This window comes from Eubalaena glacialis, chromosome 1 (assembly GCF_028564815.1).
Source record: "Eubalaena glacialis isolate mEubGla1 chromosome 1, mEubGla1.1.hap2.+ XY, whole genome shotgun sequence".
NCBI lineage: Eukaryota > Metazoa > Chordata > Mammalia > Artiodactyla > Balaenidae > Eubalaena > Eubalaena glacialis.
The window spans coordinates 219,372,525-219,390,539 of record NC_083716.1 but is presented as its reverse complement, the minus strand read 5'-3'; the positions used below and the strand labels follow the sequence as shown (position 1 = coordinate 219,390,539).

General features: G+C 43.9%; 1 protein-coding gene across 1 annotated transcript in view; it reads right to left on the bottom strand.

Moving 5' to 3' along the window:
- Positions 1-10,865: 10,865 nt before the first annotated feature.
- Positions 10,866-18,015, bottom strand: part of XRCC5 (X-ray repair cross complementing 5) — a 103,598-nt gene continuing 96,448 nt past the window's right edge. Inside the window, exons 20-21 of the mRNA XM_061204819.1 lie at positions 16,246-16,320; positions 10,866-11,105 (exon numbers count right to left, since the gene is read on the bottom strand). Coding sequence (XP_061060802.1) covers positions 11,091-11,105; positions 16,246-16,320 — 90 coding nt within the window. The 3' untranslated portion in view covers positions 10,866-11,090. The remainder of the gene's footprint in view (positions 11,106-16,245; positions 16,321-18,015) is intronic.

Sequence of the window (18,015 nt, the reverse complement as noted above, 5' to 3'; positions counted from 1 at the left end):
GTTCGGAAGCACTGCACCAGGAGCAGGGGTGGGTAGCCCTGCCTGAAGCCTCCCAATGAGCAGCGTCTGTGATTCTTACCTCACTTCTCACAAAGTGTGGGTCCCCGGGGACAGGAGCCTGGAGCCGGACAGGACAGAGGTGCAGGGGCGCGAAGAGAGGCTGGCATACCTGCAGCCTATAGTTATTCTTCTCCACAGGGTTTCCTGCTCCATGGGGCACAGGCAAAGTGACACAGACAAGAGCTTTGCAAGAGGCTGCAGAAAACGGGAGGTGCCAAGTTGGAAGCACTTTTCTGAAAAGGGAGAAAAGGTCAGAGAGGGACAAGGCTGAGGCAGGAGGGAGAAGGACAGGTGTGTCACGGTGGGGCAGTGAGCAGCTGGCGGCTTGCTCTGAGAGGAGGAGAGGGAAGAGGCTGGGGGACGAGATAACTCAGCCTGACAAGTGGGCCGAAATGGGCAGACAGACACATGCCCTTGACAGTGGGCTCCGATTTTCCAGGAATCTCAGGACCCCAGCGGGAGGGGAGACAGATTCCCGCCACTAAATGGCTGTCAGTGGGGTCGGGCTCTGGGCCATCCCTCCTCTCCACTCCCTCGGGGGACGCCCTGGTTTCGATCCTCATTCTCTTTCAGAGGCTGTTTCCACCAACCTCCCAATGGCTGTCCCTGCATCCTCTCCGTCCTCTCTGCCAGCATAACCTTGAAGTGCCCATCTGATTGTATTTTTCCTTTGAAAAATAACGGTTCTTCTCACGATAACTGCCCTGACCTATCTTTGCAGTCTGACTGCTCGCCACTTTCCATAATACGCCTCACCCTCCAGCCAAGCCAAACTACTTACACTTTTCCGGGCCTGGCCTGAACTCTGCTGTGTCCTCTATCTGAGCATCCTGCCCCTCTCCCATCAGATTCCTGTTCCATTCATGGTCCGTCTTAAATGCCACCAACTCCAGAAAGTGTCCCCAGTTACCAAGACTGAAATCAATCTCTCCTTCAGTGTCTGAAGCCCTTTTTTGGTCCCTTTTATAGCCTTTCTCACCTTGTGGATTCTGGCTATCTGTGAACTTCTGGAGGACCAGCAATGTGTTCTCCCATTCTAATCTTCTGGAGTGCCCAGCAGTGTTTTGCGTACAGCTGGCACTCAATGTATGCTTATTAAATTGAATTTTGTAAACAGGGAACCCAGGGCACATGTCAGGGAATGGGTGGGCAGTGGGACCTGCTTGTGGGGTAGCTGGAAAGAGGCACCCCTTCCCACCAGCCTTGCAGTTGGATAAGAGCCCCCCCGTGTCCCACATACGCCCATAAGGGCAAGCGTGTGGTAGGGCCACATGCCTGGGCCAAATAAGACACTGACCACGTGGTCTCTGTCCGCATAACAAAGAAGAATTCATGAATAAAAGGTTACAAAGACACATACTTATCAATAACAACAGCTAACACCTAGGGAACACTTTGCAGTTTGTTTCACATTTATATTATCAATAAATACAGACACCCAGACTCTCTCTTCACAGTTCACTCTGACCCTTTACCCTCACACAAGATGGACAAATGTTCATCACCTCATCGAGTGAAGACACCACACACACACACACACACACTCTTTTTTACATTTATAGAAAGAAGGGGACTAAAATTATGGCACCCCTTCTATATTTCTGGTGCTGTTCTAGGTACCTGAAGATATAAATTCACACTCCCCAAAGGCCTGCTCACGCGTGTGTGTGTGTGTGTGTGTCCAACTCAACCCACCTCCTCTCTGTACCACACCTCTCCTCTTCTAACTCTACACGTTTATTCTCTGCAGACATCATAATCTCAGTGGCCACTATTGGTTGAATTGTGTCCCCATGAAAGCTATGTTGAAGTCCTCACCGCCAGAACGTGACCTCCTTTGGAAATAGGGTTGTTGCTGATGTAATTACTTCAGATGAGGTCCTGCTGGGTAAGGTGGGCTCCTAACCCATTACGACTGGTTCCTTATGAGACGCTGCCCTCGGAAGTGAATACGGTGGCCCAGCAAGGGAACGTGTGCATGTCTGGGTGCACGCTGGGTAAAGGATTATGCCCTCCATGTGTAACATGTGAGTATACGTGTGTAGGTACGTGCTAGAGGGTTTGAATCTGTGTGCACACATATATTATGCATGTAAAGTCAAGGGATGATTTTTGCCTCCCTACCATCACACACACACACACACACACACACACACACACACTATAGCCTTCAGCCCTGAACCTTCCTGAGTCCTCTCGGCTATCGTGCACTCCCCTGCGTCCCTTTGCCGGTGGGTGCATGGCAGTTTATGAGTGGTGATTAAACCTCTATTAGGTTTCATCTCTACTGATCATCGCAGCCCATAAAAGGCATCTAACCCTGGCGCTGTTGGAGGATCAGGGCTCAGGGAGTTGGAAAAATGGGAGGGAAAGCTTTCCTTTTTTTTTTTTTAACATCTTTATTGGAGTATAATTGCTTTACAATGTTGTGTTAGTTTCTGCTGTATAACAAAGTGAGTCAGCTATGCGTATACACATATCCCCATACCCCCTCCCTCTTGCGTCTCCCTCCCACCCTCCCTGTCCCACCCCTCTAGGTGGTCACAAAGCACCGAGCTGATCTCCCTGTGCGATGCAGCTGCTTCCCACTAGCTATCTATTTTACATTTGGTAGTGTATATATGTCAATGCTACTCTCTCACTTCATCCCAGCTTACCCTTCCCCCTCCCCGTGTCCTCAAGTCCATTCTCTACGTCTGCGTCTTTATTGCTGTCCTGCCCCTAGCTTCATAAGAACCATTTTTTTTAGATTCCATATATATGTGTTAGCAAACGGTATTTGTTTTTCTCTTTCTGACTTACTTCACTCTGTATGGCAGATTCTAGGTCCATCCACCTCACTACAAATAACTCAATTTTGTTTCTCTTTATGGCTGAGTAATATTCCATTGTATATACGTGCCACATCTTCTTTATCCATTCATCTGTCAATGGACACTTAGGTTGCTTCCATTCATCTATCGATGGACACTTAGGTTGCTTCCATGTCCTGGCTATTGTAAATAGTGCTGCAATGAACATTGGGGTGTATGTATCTTTTTGAATTACAGTTTTCTCAGGCTATATGCCCAGTAGTGGGATTGCTGGATCATATGGTAACTCTATTTTCAGTTTTTTAAGGAACCTCCATACTGTTCTCCATAGTGGCTGTATCAATTTACATTCCCACCAACAGTGCAAGAGGGTTCCCTTTTCTCCACACCCTCTCCAGCATTTACTGTTTGTAGATTTTTTGGAGGGAAGGCTTTAAACAAAGGAGGCAGGTGAAGTGACGCCTTGCGATGTGACCTGCCTGCTGAGGATGCACGTGCACACACGTCCCCGCCCAGCCAGGACTCAAAATGCCCTCGAGTCCTTTCTCTTAGAGAGCTTCCCATTCTTCATTTTCTGCTCCACCATCCCTCAGAGGCAGGTGTCCGTTTTGCAGGAGAAAACAGAGGGCCTGTTGGAGGGACGCAATCTGGGACACAGAGCAAGTTAAGGGCGGAGATGGAGTTGTCCCTCGGAGCGTTGTTCCTGTCAGCTAATCCATGGAGGGTTACGGGTGTCCGTTCGAAGCAGGCAGAGCAGGGCATTTTAAAGCCAGACAGATGCTGGTGGGGAGGAGGAAGAAATACAGAAGTGGAGGGGCCGATAGTAATGGGAAGTATTACTGTGCACTTACTACGTGCCAAGCATTTTGTGTGGGTCGTCCTCATTCATCCTGACAACCCAGGAAGCTAGGCATGGTGGACGTTAAGACTTGTCTGACAGCTGCATCAACAGGCTGAGACTGGTTAAGTGGGCCATGGTCACACAGCCAGGCAATGATTGAGGCAGGATCGGAAATGTAGGCAGTCTGATCCTAGGTTGGGCTCTTATTCATGATATTTGGTGGAAATTAAAAAGCAGCCTTCTGCGGAGAGAGGAGGAATGAAAAAGGAGCTGTGGGATCACCAAGCAGCACAGACTCTGCAGACGACGGAAGCCCTGGATTCACGTCTGCACTCCTTCCTCCCTGGCCCTCGATCTCCCGCAGCTGCCAAGCTTGGGCCAGTGGTCATGGTGCGAGAGGGGCTGCACCTCCTCAGAGCACCGCCCGAGGCTCCGGTGTAGAGAGTAAACAGGCGCGGGAGGGACACGGCATGCCCCCACGGTAGGCCCTGGGCAGACGGCAGGAACCGTCCCGGTTCCACCCGGAGACGTCTGCAGAGTCTCGGGCTGTGACACAAGATGCAGATGGTGAGCAGGAGGCCTGGGGGACTGGAGTTTACCAACACTTACTGGTTTACTCTGTTGGAAGTGTTACTTCAATTAACTGATTTGAAATCTCAGACAAACCCACCAATTACCATATGTAGAGCAAAAGGGAAGTTTAGACGGGAAGGCAACTAGTCTGAGTTTACAGCCAGTACGTGAAGGAACTGGTGACAGGAGGCCAGTTGGCGAACCCAACGTCCATTTTCTGCCCCCTTCTCCCTGACCTGTCTCCAGTTAGGACGCCTGAAACAATACAGATGCTCTTACTTCCCAGGTGCCCTTGCAGCGAGAATTGGACATGTGACACAGTTTCACCCAAAGAAGTCGGCTGCCTTAGCACCACCCCCGTCTTTCCTTATAAAGAGGCAGCCACAGCTGGTGCTGCCCTGTCTACCTTTTTTGCTGCTTTGAATGGGAACAAGATGAGGAAAAGGCCAAAAGAACTGGTCTTCCCCACGACATTCCTGGGCCACGGAATCACCGGCAGCTGCCTATGCTGCACTTCTTGCACGTGGAGAGAATAAAGGCTTGTTTTGTTTCAGCCAGTGTTAGCTGGTGTTCCCGTTGTTCACAGCCTAAAGTTCTCCTGACTATTCTGACTGCGAAGTTCACATCCCTGCCGTGACACCAGTGAGGGCAGCAAGAGGTAGGCACTTTATTTCATCACTCCCACATATTTTGTAGCATTTTAACATTAAAAAGATTAGGATGCAAACTAAAATGGCCACTGGTTTTTCTCCATTTCTTAACATAATTAATGGCATTTAGATGTGAAGAACTACTACACTTGCAAAGGTCCCATGAAACGGACTGCTGGGCCCATCTGGTTTCCTGGGTTCTCCAGGGTTCACATCGCCCTTCCCACTGCCTCTCGTTTGCTCGTATCACATGGAGGGAAGGATGGGAGGCTGAGTCTTTATCTCCAGGGACAAGTCCATAGATCCGTTTAAATAATCACAAGCCCTAGCAAGCCTCCTGCTGCTTAGAGAACAAGGTTCCTTTGAAATGAATACTTCAGCTGTTTATGCCAAAATACATTTATGCTGCCATTGAGTAAAACTTTTTCTCAAATTGTCTTTGGAGCCTATAATTCATCCTTTTGGATTTCTGCAGTGGTCTACAAATTTTAAGTACACTTGATGTTTGGAAACAGCGAAAAGTCACCTCTGGTCAAACCTTGTGAATAATGATCAAAACAATGCAGCTGGTTTGCTTTAAATGAATGACTGAAACAAGCATGCTGCTTCCCAAGATTACTTTGAAGAATACCAAGAACTCCAGCCCCCTTTTCCTTTTTTGAGTCCCATATCTCTACCATTGCCTTTGAAGACCAGCAAGTGTGGCATTTGGAATGGCCTGCCTTCTCCCACTGCCCACGCCCCGCAGCCCTCAGGCAGAGGCAGGTAGAGCTTGCATCTAAGTGCCTCAGTTCCATCCACTTGTGAAACACTCAAGCCACAGATACGTTAGTTTTGGATGATATTTCTCCTTTAGTAAAAAAAAAAGTTAGGAGGGGACTGGTATTTCCGTATTACTTTGCATAGGGCTCGTGCCTCAGCTTCATGTCTGGTCCAAGATAGACTCTAATCTTCTCAGAGGTGAGTACATTCTATTCTGTTCACCTCATCTGGCAAACATTGGGATGCAGGCCACAGGAACTCGGTGTTGACAAACAGGGTTCTTGGGTGCCGCTAAAGCTGCAGAAATGACACGTCAGACTTAGGATAGCTTCTGCTGGATTCTGCCAACCCCTATCATACATTCCCAGGTGGGACTAGGGTATTATACCACCTGGCATCAGAAATGCCTTATAACTTCCTTTAACCCCCATCCTCTGCCAACTTCTGTCAATGCAAACTAGTAAGAAATGGACATATTTTTCAACCTTTTATTCTTGCTACGGTAGAGACAGAGAAAAGCCACGCACACATTACTTAAGATTGGATTTGCCAGAGGTTCACCATACCCTTCCTTCTGCCTCTCTGGGCAGGACTGTTTCTAATCCAAGTGGGTGGACCACCAGAATAGGGAGAGGAATCTCTTTCTTGTTTTCAAAGTCGCTGGAGACCCCTCAGCAGGGCACAGTCTTAACACTATGGACAGACACAGCATCCCGTGAAATACACAATAAAGCCATGTGGCCACGTGGCATACATCTGCATCTTCGATGGTGTGTTGGATCTGGTCTCAATTTCCCTCATTTGATCAAATTCAAGCCCAACAGCCTGGAATGCAATTTTTAAATTAGGAGCAATGACAAGGGTATCACAGACACTGCCTTTTGTGCTGTCCTGGTCAAGCTGTTATCTGCTAGCTGTTACTTTCAAGAATAGAGTTCATTTTCGTTCTTAACTTCTGGAAGGGGAATTGTTACACAGATGTTTGGTTTTGGCCATGAAATCACAGCTTGGAGGCATGGGGGCCTATATTGTGACCTAAGGAGTAGAGTTCACTGTTACTCACATTTGACTGATTTCAGGTTTCAGCAGTAAGGTACCCACGTAATTCAGAGATGACTGGACTCTGCGTGGGCAGCCTATTTCACCCTTGCCCTCCTTGATGCAGGTCAGAGTTCATCACAGTTATATGCATCCTCTAAAATAACCAACTCTAAACACACTAGTGAGAAATAGAGATTTCACTGAATATTTAGTGGGGATGCGAAGACTCACACCCCACAGGATAAAACTAAGAATAACATGCCCCACAGATGCCTGTGCTTCTCTACTCCCAAAGTTCCCCTCCCTGCCAGCTGCCGGACCACTCTTTTCTCCTCACCCTCCTCCATCTCTAAAACTCTGCCCTCATTTACAACACAACATTTATCCAAAGGGAGGCTGGTAATTACCCAGAACACCCTACCACCACTTTTGTTGTTCCTCAAGCTTCCCTGTGATGATGTCATCTTCCTCCTACACCCCTCTCCCCATCCTGCCATCACGCTATGTGCTCACTGATCCTAACAATCACTCCGTGAGGGGCTTAGAGAAATTCAGAGACTCACCCAAGCTAAGACATGATAGTCGAGGACTCCTCCCCGGTCTGTCAGACCCCGCGTCAGGGTCCTCACCCACCCCACATGCTGCAGTGCAAAGGCCATGGGCCTGGGGAATGTAAACGTGAGGCTGGGAAAGGGGCATGCGTCTGGGGCTGTCTTCTCTACACCCCGGGCAGCACCTGCTCCCCTTATTCAAGCAGCTCCTACAAAGCCAGCTGTGAACTCCCTTTGAGTGAGAAGTTCCTGCCTTCTCCCAGGCCATCCTGCCTGCTGCAGGGAGGAAGACTTACCAATGTGATTGGTGACTCGACCTTATTTATTAGGGGTCATTAAAACCTCTGATAGATTATAAGTACATTAAACTTCATATGCATTTCTTCTCTCCTCCAGGCTGCCAGTCTGGCCCTACTCTTTCTGAGAAGGCCCAACAGGATGCTCTTGCTCTGCCCCAGGCTTGGCAGCCAGTTGGTGGCAAGATCTGGATGCAGGAGGCAGGCTACAAACCTATGCCATGAACTACAACCCAGCTGCCCCTGATTTCCATCTCGCTGTTTGCTCCCTGTGTATTTAGCTCCAGCAGGGCACTAACAGGAGAGGGGTGGTTCGCAGGACAGGGTATGTCCATTCCTTGGACCCTGGTTTTGATACTAATTTAATATGATCAAAACCCAGGGGGACCATATAATCCATAATCCATATTAGGAGGACACTTCTGAGAGTGAAAGCGGACACTGTTAATTATGCCAGGACAACAACTCCTAAGTAAACTGGGATGCGTGGTCACCTTATTGAAACTATTAAAAACCTACCCTGGGTCCTAACACCCTACCTTGATCACACAGAGACTGGAACACTCAAGGTCCTGCAAGAAATAAGATGGAAATAAAGACAGAAGGCAGACCTATTAAAAAGTTCTGCCCATGCCTTCTACTTTGAGTTTTCATAATACCATCATGTTTTATTCATGTAAAGCATTTTACAGTTTACAAAGTACTTTCACGAGCAAGCTCTTCCTTAATAAGCCTGGAAGGCAGGTAATATGTGCAGCATCTTGAAAAGGCGACAGAGTGAGCTGCAGAGGGAGAACACGAATCCAGGATCCGGGCAAGCCTAGCGTCCTTTCCTCACCCACACCGCGTCCCCTCACGGCCTCTACTCTGACTGAGTTATCAGCTTGTGTTCTGAACCTAGAATACCTGGGAGAAGAATACACTGAGGCCAGTGGGAGATAGTGGACTGCATTATAGTGTTGTCTGAATCAAAATGAGCTGCAAACCCAGTCATTAGCACTGTGCATATTCAAAATAGAAGTATATATGTGTTCATTTACTTTCAAACACCAAGCTGGACCAGGTAAAACACTGCCTATCCCCAACATGGCTTTCCAAGGAACTTTTCAAGATTCTAAATTTTATACATATATTAATTGGCAAAGGACCAAACTCCAACATTTGAGACAGTGGCTTTTAATGGGGGGCAGCACATTTGGGTGGTGACTGGGGGGGGGCAGTCCCCTCCTTTATCTCTACCACCTCTACAAGTCAGTGAATGTTATGACACAGAGGTCCAAAGGCGCCAGGCCCGATAGCAACTTCCAATTCCCACACAAGCCTACCATACCATCTGTGGGATGAGTGGCCTTCCGGGGACTAGCCTGTGGCTGACTGATGATGACATCTTGCATGCTGCTCTCTGGGGCCACGGCAGGCACAACACCTAGAAGTTCTACGGATCTGCACATCTCATTTCAGGGAAGTGGGACCTTGGTGTGTTCATCTAAAACATGATGTCCCTACTCAAAACAGTATGTTCTGAACAAGTCCACACAGCACGGATACTCTGCCTACATGAAACAGATTCAGAAATTACATGGCTAATTTAGTCCTTTCTCTCCCTAGCCTGTTAAACTTGCTTCTTCTTTTGGGTATTAAGATAATATAGGTAAAAGTGGAGTTAGGGGAAGCACAAATAATCCCACTGTGTTATAACAGAAATCAGAAAGTATCACAAAGGACTAACCTGATGCAAACTTTTCCTGGTTTGACAGAAGGACTGATGTTTCCAAGAAAGAATTCCCCAAACTGTCGAAGACAAGGGATGCCTATGAGGCCACACTCATTGAACTGATTCATACTGCCAGGAGGATCTGAGGTGAATAATGAAGAATTTAGAGAACAAAGTTTGCCCTCTTGATTCTGACAAATGTCTCCGTTTTGTCCAAGTCACAAAGCTCCCCTGGGCCTCAACTATCCAACTGGACAGTAAGATATGATATCCTTCATTGGGGTTGCTTTAAATGGGCAAACTGTATGTCAAGATTGATTGAAGTATACATAGTATAATGGGACGTCCTAAAGGCCCAGAGTAAACAACTCCCCTCTCTCTTCATGGAGTTCCATTTTCAATCAAAGCACAGAGGGTTTTTAATTCTCAGCACAATACTGAAGAATTCTTTTGCAATTAGTAATGAGCAGCAGTCCACAGGAGGAATGAATCATTGATGCCTTTAATATTAATGTTTGCAAAATAAAGTGAATCAATGACTATTTATGGGGCTGCTGAGGATATGGGAGACTGGGTACCATGAAGTTTGTGACACCAAGGAAGAAGAAGTTAGAATTTGGGGCAGAAATGAGGATAGGAAAAAAAATAAGGGTTTCTTATTTTCTTATTATAGGAAAGGAAACATCATCCAGAGAGATAGGAAAGGAGACTTGGGTAGAGCTGGGAAAGATGGGGAAATTAAGGAAGAAGTGTTTTAACACAACCAAACTTTCTGAGACCTGCAAGTAGAGTGTAATGAAATGATAGAATCCTAACAACTGGTGATGAATCTCTCAGTTATTGTGTTTTTGTTTGCTTGTTTTTGTTTTAGGGTTCACTGATATGTCAGAGGCTGGGCCAAAATAGCATCTTTTCTCCATGAGCACATCATCATAACTCTGCTTAAAATGGGTACACAGGGAAATGGTGCTCCCCCTCCCACCCTGTTGTACAGCCAAAGTAATGTGATGACTAAAATTCTTAAAAAAAAAAAAAAAAAAGTTGGCCATGATTTTCCAAAGCCAGCTTTCTGTTGGTAAGAAACTAATGCCACCATTTGATCAGAATAAGCTGTGATGCTGTTAGAGGATCAGACAGTGGACTAGACTTCATGGGGAGTATTGAGAAATTCACCAGTGACCATGCCATCATTCTAGATGAGATAACTTCATGGGGAGTATTGAGAAACTCACCAGTGACCATGCCATCATTCTAGATGAGATAACTTCATGGGGAGTATTGAGAAACTCACCAGTGACCATGCCATCATTCTAGATGAGATAATTTCATGGGGAGTATTGAGAAACTCACCAATGACCATGCCATCATTCTAGATGAGATAATTTCATGGGGAGTATTGAGAAACTCACCAGTGACCATGCCATCATTCTAGATGAGATAATTTCATGAGGCCTGCAATCCTCAACAATATACCAGGTCGGGATGAAATCCATTTTCCAGTAACTTCAAAGCACGTGCATAATACATTGAGATCAATAAGACCACAAAAGAAATAATACACCGATCAGAAAATAATGACTCTTTATTAACCTGTATGGGGTCTAAATTATCCCTTATATATGTTTGTATTCATTCCACAGGGAATTAGGTGATTCACTTCTGTATAATCTGCAGGGACCACCTCCAGAGCTTCCGGTTCTACTTGAATGACCTCCTCCAGGTTGTTCTGTATAGAACTCTCAGCACCACAGTGATAGCAACTCCTGCAGATTCCCCACACATCCATGAACTATATCAAGTCCAGCTGTAAACAGGAACAACAAATTTAGAAAGGAAGCAGGCCAACTCCAGAACACTGCTTCTCTGGGGAGAGAACCATAGTGACAATGGTTCTCTTCACTGGTGGCATGCACGGACTTGCACACTTACTCATTGCTAACTATTTTAGGAGTTAAATTCGAAGTATCTCTTCATTTCAATCCTAAGAACTTCTCCACAAAACGGCTGGAAGTTTTTACTGGACTGCTGTCATGTGAGGCTTAAAGGCAGGAAGTTTCCACACATGAAAGATGGATACAAAAGCCAATACCCTACACAGCCTCCCAGGCATCCAGACATGGTGTGATAAGGTCCAGAAATCCCCAAATACCTATCAGCCTATTTTGTTTACATAAAGTTAAGTGAGAACATTTAAGAATTAGGCTTTTTAAAAGCTGTTTTTATTTGTCAACCCACACAAATCGCACACTGTATTGCTTATTTTGGTTGAGAGCAATTTCAGTAAATTATAACATTTTGCTGCTAAAGGAATAGCCTTCCCAGCTCTTTTTTAGTCCTTCAATGAGAGGATTAAACTGAATGAACAATAAACTTAAAAAACCATAGAGCACAGGAACATCCATTATGAAATTACTTACCTGATTACAAGTATAATGGCAATAAATAATAGTGTAGAGAGCTGCTGGTGTGTTAGAAATTAAAACACAAATATGTGAGCTGGAAAACAAAATGGTGGAAATAACTGCCGAGGAGCAGAATAAAGAAAAAAGAATGAAAAAGAATTGAAGACAATCTCAGAGACCTCTGGGACATCACTAAACGCACCAACATTCGAATTATAGGGGTCCCAGAAGAAGAAAAGAAAAAGAAAGGGTCTGAGAAAATATTTGAAGAGATTATAGCTGAAAACTTCCCTAATGGGAAAGGAAACAGTCACCCAAGTTCAGGAAGAACAGAGAGTCCCATATAGGATAAACCCTAGAAAAAACACACCAAGACACATATTAATCAAACTAACAAAAATTAAATTCAAAGAAAAAATATTAAAAGCAGCAAGGGAAAAACAAAAAATAACATACAAAGGAATTCCCATAAGGTTACCAGCTGATTTTTCAGCAGAAACTCTGCAGGCCAGAAGGGAGTGGTAGGATATACTTAAAGTGATGAAAGAGAAAAACCTACAACCCAGATTACTCTACCCAGCAAGGATCTCCTTCAGATTCGATGGAGAAATCAAAAGCTTTTCAGACAAGCAAAAGCTAAGAGAATTCAGCACCACCAAACCAGCTTTACAACAAATGCTAAAGAAACTTATCTAGGCAGGAAACACAAGAAAAGAAAAAGACCCACAAAAACAAACCCAAAACAATTAAGAAAATGGTAATAGGAACATACATATTGATAATAACCTTGAATGTAAATGGATTAAATGCCCTAACCAAAAGACACAGACTGGCTGAATGGATACAAAAAAAAGACCCACATATATGCTGTCTACAGGAGGCCCACCTCAGACCTAGGGACACATGCAGACTGAAGGTGAAGGGATGGAAAAAGATATTCCATGCAAATGGAAATCAAAAGAAAGCTGGAGTAGAAATACTCATATCCGATAAAATAGACTTTAAAATAAAGACTCGGGCTTCCCTGGTGGTGCAGTGGTTGAGAATCTGCCTGCCAATGCAGGGGACACAGGTTCGAGCCCTGGTCTGGGGGGATCCCACGTGCCGCGGAGCAGCTGGGCTCGTGAGCCACAGCTGCTGAGAATGCACGTCTGGAGCCTGTGCTCTGCAACAAGAGAGGCCGCGATGGTGAGGGGCCCGTGCACCGCGATGAAGAGTGGCCCCCGCTTGCCGCAACTAGAGAAAGCCCTCGCACAGAAACGAAGATGCAACACAGCCAAAAAATAAAATAAATAAATTAATTAATTAATTAATTAAAAAAAAAAAAGACTGTTACAAGAGATAAGGAAGGACACTACATAATGATCAAAGGATCAATCCAAGAAGAAGATATAACAATTATAAATGTTTATGCACCCAACATAGGAGCACCTCAGTATATAGGCAAATGCTAACAACCATGAAAGGAGAAATCGACAGTAACACAATCATAGTAGGGGACTTTAACACGCCACTTACATCAATGGACAGATTATCCAAACAGAAAATAAATAAGGAAACACAAGCTTTAAATGACACAACAGACCAGACAGATTTAACTGATATTTATAGAACATTCCACCTGAAAGTGACAGAATACACTTTCTTCTTGAGTGCACACGGAACATTCTCCAGGATAGATCACATCTTGGGTCACAAATCAAGCCTTGGAAAATTTAAGAAAAATGAAATTGTATCAGGCTTCTTCTCTGAACACAACGCTATGAGACTGGAAATCAATTACAGGAAAAAAACTGTAAAAAACACAAATACATGGAGGCTAAACAGTGCACTACTAAATAACCAAGAGATCACTGAAGAAATCAAAGAAGAAATTAAAAAATACATAGAAACAAATGACAATGAAAACACGACGACCCAAAACCTATGGGGCACAGCAAAAGCAGTTCTAAGAGGGAAGTTTATAACAATTCAATCTCACCTCAAGAAATAAGAAAAATCTCAAATAAACAATCTAACCCTACACTTAAAACAACTAGAGAAAGAAGAGCAAAGAAAACCCTAAGTCAGTAGAAGGAAAGAAATCATAAAAATCAGAGCAGAAATAAATGAAACAGAAATGAAGAAAACAATAGCAAAGATCAATAAAACTAAAAGCTGGTTCTTTGAGAAGATAAACAAAATTGATAAACCCTTAGGCAGATTCATCAAGAAAAAAAGGGAGAGGACATAAATCAATAAAATTAGAAATGAAAAAGGAGAAATCACAACTGACACTGCAGAAATACAAAGGATTATAAGAGACTACTACAAACAGCTATATGCCAATAAAATGGACAACCATGAAGAAATGGACAAATCCTTGGAAAGGTACAATTTTCCAAGACTGAACCAGGACGAATTAGAAAATATAAACAGACCTATCCCAAGTAATGAAATTGAAACCATAATTAAAAATCTTCCAACAAACAAAAGTCCAGGACCAGATGGCTTCACAGGCAAATTCTATGAAATATTTAGAGAAGAGCTAACATCGATCCTTCTCAAACTCTTCAAAAAAATTGCAGAGGGAGAAACACTCCCAAATTCATTCCACGAAGCCACCATCACCCTGATACCAACACCAGATAAAGATATCACAAAAAAAGAAAATTATAGACCAATATCACTGATGAACATAGATGCAAAAATCCTGAACAAAATACTAGCAAACAGAATTCAACAACATATTAAAAGGATCATACACCATGACCAAGTGGGATTTATCCCAGGGATGCAAGGATTCTTCAATATACGCAAATCAATGTGATACACCATATTAACAAATTAAGGAATAAAAACCATATGATGATCTCAATAGATGCAGAAAAAGCTTTTGACAAATTCAACACCCATTTATGATAAAAACTCGCCAGAAAATAGGCATAGAGGGAAACTACCTCAACATAATAAAGGCCATATATGACAAACCCACAGCAAGCATCATACTCAATGGTGAAAAACTGAAAGCGTTTCCACTAAGAACAGGTACAAGACAGGGATGTCCACTCTCGCCACTCTTACTCAATATAGTTTTGAAAGTCCTAGCCATGGCAATCAGAGAAGAAAAAGAAAAAAAAGGAATACAAATTGGAAAAGAAGAAGTAATGCTGTCACTGTTTGCAGATGACATGATACTATACATAGAAAATCCTAAAGATGCCACCAGAAAACTACTAGAACTAATCAATGAATTTGGTAAGGTTGCAGGATACAAAATTAATGCACAGAAATCTCTGGCATTCCTATACACCAACAACGAAAAATCAGAAAGAGAAATTAAGGAAACAATCCCATTTACCATCACAACAAAAAGAATAAAATACCTAGGAATAAACCTGCCTAAAACACTTGTATTCAGAAAACTATAAAACACTGATGAAAGAAATCAAAGATGACATAAACAGACGGAGAAATATGCCATGTTCTTGGATTGGAAGAATCAATATTGTGAAAATGACTATACTACCCAAAGCACTCTACAGATTCAATGCAATCTCTATCAAACTACTAATGGCATTCTTCACAGAATTAGAACAAAAAATTTTACAATTCGTATGGAAACACAAAAGACCCCGAATAGCCAAAGCAATCTTGAGAAAGAAAAACGGAGTTGGAGGAATCAGGCTCCCCGACTTCAAACTATACCACAAACTTACAGTAATCAAGAGAGTATGGTACTGGCACAAAAACAGAAATATAGATCAATGGTACAGGGTAGAAAGCCCAGAGATAAACCCATGCACATATGGTCACCTAATTTACAACAAAGGAGGCAAGAACATACAACGGAGAAAAGACAGCCTCTTCAATAAGTGGTGCTGGGAAAACTGGACAGCTACATGTAAAAAAATGAAATTAGAACACTCCCTAACACCATACACAAAAATAAACTCTAAATGGATTAAAGACCTTAATGTAAGACCAGACACTATAAAACTCTTAAAGGGAAACATAGGAAAAACACTCTTTGACATAAACCACAGCAAGATCCTTTTTGACCCACCTCCTACAGTAACGGAAATAAAAACAAAAACAAACAAATGGGACTTAATCAAACTTAAAAGCTTTTGCACAGCAAAGGAAACCATAAACAAGACAAAAAGACAACCCTCAGAATAGGAGAAAATATTTGCAAGTGAAACAACAGACAAAGGATTAATCTACGAAGTATACAAACAGCTCATGGAGCTCAATAACAAAAAAACAAACAATCCAATTAAAAAAATGGGTGGAAGACCTAAATAGACATTTCACCAAGGAAGACATACAGATGGCCAAGAGGCGCATGAAAAGATGTTCAACATCATTAATTATTAAAGAAATGCAAATCAAAACTACAGTGAGGTATCACCTCACGCCCATCAGAATGGCTATTATCAAAAAATCTAGAAACAATAAATGCTGGAAAGGGTGTGGTGAAAAGGGAACCCTCCTGCACTGTTGGTGGGAATGTAAATTGATCAAGCGTTAGAACACCTGCTATATATTAAAAGTACTTACCAAATCATCCACGTCACCACCTTCCTCACATACAGCTGCTGTGTCTTCATCTGGATTTTCTTTGGGGGCCAGAAACTGTGAATAGAAGTCAGGCACAATACCAAAAGGATGCTTTTGCCTCCTTTAATGGAGGAACGCATGCAAATGGCCCAAAAGAAACATCATCTTGACGTACGCTCCTTCATTTGGCTCTGGATGAGAGGACCAATTTTGAGGTTGAATAGTCCACTAACTAGTCACAGAGAAAGTTCTTGACAAGAGGGAGGAAACGACACGGCTCGCCAAGGCAGTGAGCATGTGGAGGGCCCTACATCAGGCACTGAGGACAGCAGACATTCCCATTTCTGCTTCCACAGGGGGTATGTGGGCTCATGAGGGTTCAGAAAAGAACCAAACACCCCAAACCAGTATGTCTCTGCCTCTTTTGAAGAGACCATTAAGAATCAAGTGTCTGGACTTAAAGATTATAACCATCTATTCCTCAATTCCACTGAGGACAAAAAAGGTAAAAGGAAGGACTTCTTTTAGAGATGTGAAACACAAAAATGGGTGAGCCTGGGAGACTGTTCAATTCTTTGTCTGGCAATCTTTAAATTTCTGTTAGAAATTGTTTGAAAACAGGAAGGTGGATGAGAAAACTTCTAGTGTACACTTCTGCTTAGCATCAGTGTTCTAGACTTGGAACTTCTAAAAGGCAGATACGTAGAAAAGCAAGGGCCCTGAATTGAAGTTTGCAAGAATCTAGGAATGCAACTCAGATTTTAAAAGGGTAGTGAGTGCCCTTGAAGACTATCTGAACATGCCTGCCCTCCCTCCTGTCCCTCCAAGAGATAGCAGTGGGGCCTCTTATCCTTTAAGGTGTGTGGTAACTGCATCTAAGAGCTAGTTTCTATGAACCACTTATCCATTCTCACACCAGAGTTGATCTTCTTGTAGCATAAGTACATAACATGGTGGCAGAGACAAGGCTGCAGGAGTGAGTGTTTTTAAAAGGGGAGGTGGGAGGTGAGGCACGCCTCTGCTGGCAAGCATCCCTCAGGGTCAGTGTGCATGGAGCCTGCAGGCGGTGAGCGAGCCTTTCGGCCCACTTGCTCCTGTAGTAGCTCCACCCAAGAGGGAAAGGTGTACTCATACGCACTTTCCTCACTTTCTCGACATGAAAGCATGGCAAGAACTGCTTTCCCTATACAGCCCTGTGATTTCTATGGTACAATGACATAATGGATGCCTCGGAAACCTAAGATCTATAAATAGGCCTTGTTAGCACCTTGGACATGGCCATGACAGGTTTTTTCTTTTTTTTTAAATTAATTTATTTATTTTTGGCTGTGTTGGGCCTTCGTTGCGGTGCGCGGGCTTCTCATTGCGCTGGCTTCTTTTGTTGCGGAGCACAGGCTCTAGGTGCGTGGGCTTCAGCAGTTGTGGCTCGCGGGCTCTAGAGCGCAGGCTCAGTAGTTGTGGCTCACGGGCTTAGTTGCTCCGTGGCATGTGGGATCTTCCTGGCCCAGGGCTCGAACCCATGTCCCCTGCGTTGGCAGGCGGATTCTTAACCACTGCACCACCAGGGAAGTCCCTGACAGTTTGTTTTTGACTCAACATCCCTCCTGGACTTTTTCCTCCTCAGTCAAAACCATCTCATCATTCACTAACTTCACTTTTGATAGAGAGATTAAGGAATTTATCTTCTTCTAAGGACATTTATAAATCTTTCCACAGCCCTCTGCTGACCCTGAACTGGGCTGTGTTCAGCGCTGGGCACCTACGGTTTAG